We start from the raw sequence: 7500 nt of genomic DNA, 5'->3' as shown, positions 1-7500 counted from the left end.
GCCCCTAACCACCAGCTTGTGAACATGACCCAGGCTGCCAAAAATGAACACACACACACACACACACTCGCTGGTTCTCTCAAACCCTGACTATGCAAAGCAGCTAGTCTTAGACTACCTTCCTCAACCTTCAACCACACTGGACACAAAGAGAACAAAGCCGATGTTGATAACCTGATATAGATGAGAAAAGGGATGTAGTCACTACAGTGTGTGTGTATGGGGGGGGGGGGGGCGTCCATATTCCACTCGATGCATGGCAATGAGCCCGTCCTCCGATATCTACCTCCACCAGCCTCCCCTGTAGCCTATCTATGATCTAGCCTACTGTAACAGGACTGTAAGCTAAGCTACCGTGTATGGAAAGATACGCTGCATGACTCTAAAAAAAAAAAGCACAGCAAAATACAAACAACAGGATTAACTATGAACATAGGACACAAATGAGTGTAGGCCAGTATGGAACGGTATCAAACACAGAAACCCAAAGCAGGTACACCCCACAGGTCTAACCCAGGCACGAGGGGGTTTAGAGACAGGTTCTTTCCAGCCATTGCCGTCGTCGGTTGTCTTTCCCCCAATGAGCGTTCCTGTGTGACAGCGCCCTCGTGTGTCCCCTCAGGTGAAGTGCAACGAGCAGCCCAACAGAGTGGAGATCTACGAGAAGACCGTGGAGGTGCTGGAACCCGAGGTCACCAAGCTCATGAAGTTCATGTACTTCCAGGTGAGACGCCCCCGACCGACATGATGCGTAGAACAGGTTTATCGACGTTATTGTTATACGTTATTGTTAGACGTTATTGTTAGACGTTATCGAAAAGGTTTATCTCATATGGCTCAGTGAGTGAGTGAGTCAGTGAGTGAGTGAGTCAGTCAGTCGGTGACTCATTCATTCAGTCAGTCAGGCTGTCAAACAACCAGTCAGTCAGTCAGTCAGTCAGTGAGTCATATGCTCATCCTCCTCTGCCCCCTCCCCCCCACCACCACCTCCCTGACAGCGTAAGGCCATAGAGCGTTTCTGCGGCGAGGTGAAGCGTCTGTGCCACGCCGAGCGGAGGAAGGACTTTGTCTCGGAGGCGTACCTGCTGACCCTGGGCAAGTTCATCAACATGTTCGCTGTCCTGGACGAGCTGAAAAACATGAAGTGCAGCGTCAAGAACGACCACTCCGCCTACAAAAGGTACCTGTCCTGCAAGGCCTTCCAAAAAAACAACACCTGGAAACACGCAGACAAGTGGGCTGCGTTCCATTTCAGAACAAGTTGTCCTCTTCCCTCTCTTGCCCCCCTACACTCTAATCATGTCTCATCACTGGTGGTCAATAAGCTATAGATCCACCTAGTGACCGAAAGGTGACCTGTGGTTTCACCTATGTTAAAGAGCGCCGCTTAGCTTTGGAATTCTCCTAACTCTCCCTGTCGCGTGTCGTCGTCTCCAGGGCGGCCCAGTTCCTGAGGAAGATGGCCGACCCTCAGTCCATCCAGGAGTCTCAGAACCTCTCCATGTTCTTAGCCAATCACAACAGGATCACTCAGGTTGGTTTTTTGAAGCACCACACACGTGCCTGTGTCAATATGCAATATAGCTTTAGCTTTCTCTATAGCTGTCACTATTTGTAACAACAACAACAACAACAACAACCCTGTCCTTTTCCCTCTCTGTAGTGTCTGCACCAGCAGCTGGAGGTGATCCCCGGTTACGAGGAGTTGCTGGCCGACATCGTCAACATCAGCGTCGACTACTACGAGAACAAGATGTACCTGACGCCTAGTGAGAAACACATGCTGCTCAAGGTAGGGTCAACCAAACCGCCTCGCTCTCTCCGCCGTAACCCACCAGTAACCCAATAACCCACGTACGACCCTGAAGAGTTTGTGCATCTCTGTTTGGGGGGTATCCCTTTGGAACGGACTAGATGTGAGTGTAAAACCGAGCAAAAATATGAATAGATACGTTTTCACTTCCTCCTGTCCCCCTCCCGAACGCGCTAGTGTAAACTGCACAAGGTGAAATTATTGTGTTGGATAATGTTTTTTCTTTTTCAATTTGGATGTTTTTATATGTTTTTATATGTTTATTGTGTTTGGGACAAATCAAAATCGAATCAAATGAACTGGACCAGGGAGCTTATCCGTAAGAGGTCTAATTCCTGAAAAAAAACCTAAAAACAGCAAAATAAAAACGTAATAAAAAATAATAACCAACTCACCTCCTGTCATCTTCCGGCTCCTCCTCCTCCTCTCTCGCGGTCTCCCAGGTGATGGGCTTCGGTCTCTACCTGATGGACGGCAACGTCAGCAACATCTACAAGCTGGACGCCAAGAAGAGGATCAACCTGGGCAAGATCGACAAGTTCTTCAAGGTCAGACTCGTTCAGATGCCTAGTCAGTTTACCTCAGTTTACCCCCCCTCCCCTTCCCCCTCCCGTACTATTCGCTTGTTAAGTCGTAACGTGTTTCCGGGTCCAACGTTGGCTGAGGCGCCCTCTTCGAAATGCCGCAATGCTGTGTCGCCTTGTTGTATAAATAGATCCGAGTCTAAAAAAACGATTGAAATGTCATTCTACCGCTTTAGTACTCTGGTGCGGGGAAATTTGGATTTATTATTTTTTATTTTTTATTTGGACCCGGAAATTGCTAAACGTCACGCGTGACATCAGACTTAACAACCGAATAGTCTCTCCCCTCACAGCCAGTTTGATGGCGTTCACTGTGGACCCCCCCCCCATGTGGAGCAGGTCGGTATCGTTAAAGGGGAACGGGGGGGGGATTCGGGACTGAAGCAACTGCTTGTTGTTGTGTGTTGTGTATGTCCCGATATTAACCCCTTCGGCTTCAGGTGGTGCCTCTGTTCGGAGACATGCAGATCGAGCTGTCGCGCTACATCGAGACCAGCGCTCACTACGAGGAGAACAAGTCCAAGTAAGGCTTCCTCCTCTTCACTGACACACGCTCACACTCAGGCCCAGACCAGTGCAGGCAGGGGGGAGGTGGGAAATAGGAAGACGGGCTTGTCGTAAACGCACAGGTTTGGTACCGGTCCTCAATCCCGTTCCGTGCATCAGAACGAGCCCCGTCCTCCGATTTCTACCTCCGCCAGCCTCCCCCTGACGCCAACAAAACATAGTCAAATAATGCACAGCACTTGCTATATGCCCGGGGGGGGGGGCTTGGGGGAGGGGGATGGTGTGTTTGTAGTTTAAAAATGCATATTAATATTAACATCAACACAAAAACATGTACCGTATACCCTTATCCACTGCTCTGGGACCAGCTGTTATTCATTTCCTCATAGCATTACCCTTTAACACCATGATTGTGAGTAAAGTGTTATATCTTTGCACTCGATCAAATTTCACGACCCTCCTTTCATGACTTTACCTAGATATGTGCGTTCTACCACCCAGTATCCTTACATTTTCAATATCACATCAGGATAAGCTAGTATAAAGCTATTTTGCTGTTTTTCTGTGTTAGGAAGCAGGCTAATTTACAAGCGGCCAACTAGTGGTCCGTTGTGTGTAAATAGCAGGTCAGCATTTTTAAAGAGGCGGCTCTTTTTAGTAGGTAAAAAAGGCACGGCTGTTCTAGTGTTAACACCTTCTAAACAATGAACTAGTTACCCAATCAGTTCTCAAAAGGCCGAAACTGACCATACCCCCCCCTCCACCCCCACCCCCACCACGGCCTGTTGCTCTCTGGCGCCCCCAGGTGGACGTGCACCCAGAGCAGCATCTCGCCCCAGTACAACCTGTGTGAGCAGATGGGCCAGATCCGGGACGACCACATCCGCTTCATCTCGGAGCTGGCCCGCTACAGCAACAGCGAGGTGGTGACCGGGTCGGGCCTGGACAGCCAGAAGTCTGACGAGGAGTACCGGGAGCTGTTTGACCTGGCGCTCAGGGGCCTGCAGCTGCTGTCCAAGTGGAGCACGCACGTCATGGAAGTGGTGAGGGAGAGGAGGGAGGGGAGGGGAGGGAGGGAGGGAGGGGAGGGCAGGGAGGGAGGGGAGGGAGGGAGAGGAGGGGGGGAGGGAGGGGAGGGAGTGTTGTAGTGTTTATCGGGTGAATATGAAAGAGAGCCTTGGACCTGTCATTTCAGCTTTCCCTCATCTCTACATTTATTTTTATTTATTTTTTACATTTTGACATTTGACATTTTTGGCATTTAGCAGACGCCTTATTCCAAAGCGACTTACAGTCAACACATTTGACTAAGGAAGTGAATCATCAATTCGCAATAGAGTCTTAGGAGGCAAAGCAGGTGTCTCAGGAGACGCAGTGCTGGTGGTTGGTCATGTCTCAGGAGGAGCAGTTAAGGTGGAACCATCTCTCTCTCTCTCTCTCTCTCTCTCTCTCTCTCTCTCTCTCAGTACTCGTGGAAGCTGGTCCACCCCACAGATAAGTTCTGTAATAAGGACTGCCCCGGCACGGCGGAGGAGTACGAGCGCGCCACGCGTTACAACTACACCAGCGAGGAGAAGTTCGCCCTGGTGGAGGTCATCGCCATGATCAAGGGCCTGCAGGTACGACCCCCCCCCCCCTCTGCTGCTTCACCATGAGGATGAGGATGAGGAGGAGGATGAGGAGGATGTGGATGAGGAGGAGGATGAGGAAGATGAGGATGAGGAGGAGGAGAGGAGGAGGAGGATGAGGAGGATGATGATGAGGATGAGGAGGATGAGGAGGATGAGGATGGTGATGGTGGTGATGATGATGGTGATGGTGGTGGTGATGATGATGATGGTGATGGTGATGATGATGGTGATGATGAGGATGATGATGATGAGGATGATGATGATGGTGATGAGGATGAGGATGATGGTGATGGTGATGGTGATGATGATGATGGTGATGATGATGATGATGGTGATGGTGATGGTGATGATGGTGATGGTGATGGTGATGATGGTGATGGTGATGGTGATAATGATGATGATGGTGGTGGTGTGTGTCCTCCAGGTGTTGATGGGTCGTATGGAGTCGGTGTTTAACCAGGCCATCAGGAACACCATCTATGCAGCGCTGCAGGACTTCGCTCAGATGACCCTGAGGGAGCCTCTACGCCAGGCCGTACGCAAGAAGAAGAACGTCCTCATCAGGTAGAACCTCCGTTTAAAGAACGTCCTCATCAGGTAGAACCTCCGTTTAAAGAACGTTAAAGAACGTCCTCATCAGGTAGAACCTCCGTTTAAAGAACGTCCTCATCAGGTAGAACCTCAGTTTAAAGAACGTCCTCGTCAGGTAGAACCTCCGTTTAAAGAACGTCCTCGTCAGGTAGAACCTCCGTTTAAAGAACGTTCTCATCAGGTAGAACCTCCATTTAAAGAACGTCCTCGTCAGGTAGAACCTCCGTTTAAAGAACGTTCTCATCAGGTAGAACCTCCATTTAAAGAACGTCCTCGTCAGGTAGAACCTCCGTTTAAAGAACGTCCTCATCAGGTAGAACCTCCGTTTAAAGAACGTCCTCGTCAGGTAGAACCTCCGTTTAAAGAACGTCCTCGTCAGGTAGAACCTCCGTTTAAAGAACGTTCTCATCAGGTAGAACCTCCATTTAAAGAACGTCCTCGTCAGGTAGAACCTCCGTTTAAAGAACCTCCTCATCAGGTAGAACCTCCATTTAAAGAACGTTCTCATCAGGTAGAACCTCTGTTTAAAGAACACCAGGTAGTCCACGGTTTAAAGAACATCAGGTAGACCTCTGTTTAAAGAACACCAGGTAGTCCATGGTTTAAAGGACATCAGGTAGTCCACGGTTTAAAGGACATCAGGTAGTCCACGGTTTAAAGGACATCAGGTTTAAAGGTATAGTGACTGAGCCCCGGCGTCCTCCGATTTCCCCATCCCTGGTGGTCAATACTCTTTCGGTCAATATTTACGGTCAATCCTGGACCGAGCCTCTCTGTGTTCCTCTGCAGCGTCCTCCAGGCCATCCGTAAGACCATCTGTGACTGGGACGGAGCCAGGGAGCCCCCCAACGACCCCTGCCTCAGGGGGGAGAAGGACCCCAAAGGAGGCTTCGACATCAAGGTGCCCCGCAGAGCCGTGGGCCCCTCCAGCACACAGGTACCGACGCTGGGGGAGGACGGGACAGCCGCTGGGCTAGGCGAGAAAGGGGAGGACGGGGTGATTTGGGATAGAGAGAACAGTGTTGCCAGATTGGGCGTATTCCCTGCCCAATTGGGCTACGGTACTTATGATCACACTGGGTGGCTTTTAGACGTGGTGGTTAGGCTGGAAAACAATCCCATTTGGCAACACTGAGAGAGAATGGTTTGTCTTATCTTGACTCTCCCCCTCTCCCTCCTCTCTCTCCCTCCTCTCTCTCCCTCCTCTCTCTCTCCTCTCTCCCTCCTCTCTCCCTCCTCTCTCTCCCTCCTTTCTCCCTCCTCTCTCTCCCTCCTCTCTCCTTCCTCTCTCTCCCTCCTCTTTCTCCCTCCTCTCTCCCTCCTCTCTCCCTCCTCCGTAGCTGTACATGGTGCGGACCATGCTGGAGTCTCTGATAGCGGACAAGAGCGGCTCCAAGAAGACCCTGCGCAGCTGCCTGGACGGCCCCATCGTGTTGGCGATCGAAGACTTCCACAAACAGTCCTTCTTCTTCACGCACCTGCTCAACTTCAGCGGTGAGCAGGAAGTAGAAGGATAGAAGAGACGTGACCGCCCTACGCGTGGAGCGAGGTGCTGGATTTTTGGGGGTCTGTGGACTAGTTTGTTTTCACTCATTCCTCCTCTCCTCCTTTCCTATCCCCTCCCTCCCTCCCTCCCTCCCTCCAGAGGCCCTGCAGCAGTGTTGTGACCTGTCCCAGCTGTGGTTCAGAGAGTTCTTCCTGGAGTTGACGATGGGCCGTAGGATCCAGTTCCCTATCGAGATGTCCATGCCCTGGATCCTCACTGACCACATACTGGAGACCAAGGAGCCCTCCATGATGGAGTAAGGCTCACCTAACACCGTGTGTGTGTGTGTGTGTGTGTGTGTGTGTGTGTGTGTTCTGTATGTGTGTGTGTTCTGTGTGTGTTCTGTGTGTGTTCTGTGTGTGTGTGTGTGTGTTCTGTGTGTGTTCTGTGTGTGTGTGTGTGTGTGTTCTGTTTGTGTGTGTGTGTGTGTATGCCTTTATATGTATGCTTGTATCATGTCTGTATTAGAGGTGGGACGCGATTAAAAAAATTAATCTAATTAATTAGAGCCTTTGTAATTAATTAATCGAAATTAATCGCATTTTAATCGCAAGGATGTGGGTTCGAATGGATTTGCTATACGAGTGAATCAATGAATAGACATATACATCAGTTTAAAGAAGCAAAATCCTGTTTATTTTAGCTACACAGACCAACAGATCACACAATGTACCTAACCTAATGTTACACTAACCCTGTTACACACAAAAAATGAAAATGCGATTAAAATGCGTTAACACATTATTTTTTCTGTAATTAATTCATCGAAATGAACGCGTTAAAGTCCCAGCCCTAGTCTGTATATGTATATTCCTCTGCGGTGGTTGT

General features: G+C 49.8%; 1 protein-coding gene across 1 annotated transcript in view; it reads left to right on the top strand.

Moving 5' to 3' along the window:
- The window catches only part of cyfip2 (cytoplasmic FMR1 interacting protein 2), a gene marked incomplete at both ends in the record, with an annotated part of 22051 nt that overhangs the window by 1840 nt on the left and 12711 nt on the right, over positions 1–7500 (top strand). The window contains 12 exon segments of the mRNA XM_080525618.1: positions 623–724; positions 999–1180; positions 1438–1534; positions 1664–1792; positions 2257–2370; positions 2838–2920; positions 3710–3947; positions 4371–4523; positions 4960–5099; positions 5916–6063; positions 6467–6620; positions 6772–6928. Coding sequence (XP_080381744.1) covers positions 623–724; positions 999–1180; positions 1438–1534; positions 1664–1792; positions 2257–2370; positions 2838–2920; positions 3710–3947; positions 4371–4523; positions 4960–5099; positions 5916–6063; positions 6467–6620; positions 6772–6928 — 1697 coding nt within the window.

This window comes from Nansenia antarctica, assembly GCF_963989245.1.
Source record: "Nansenia antarctica genome assembly, chromosome: 3".
NCBI lineage: Eukaryota > Metazoa > Chordata > Actinopteri > Argentiniformes > Microstomatidae > Nansenia > Nansenia antarctica.
Note: the sequence above shows the minus strand (reverse complement) of the source record. Positions and strands in the feature narration are given on the sequence as shown.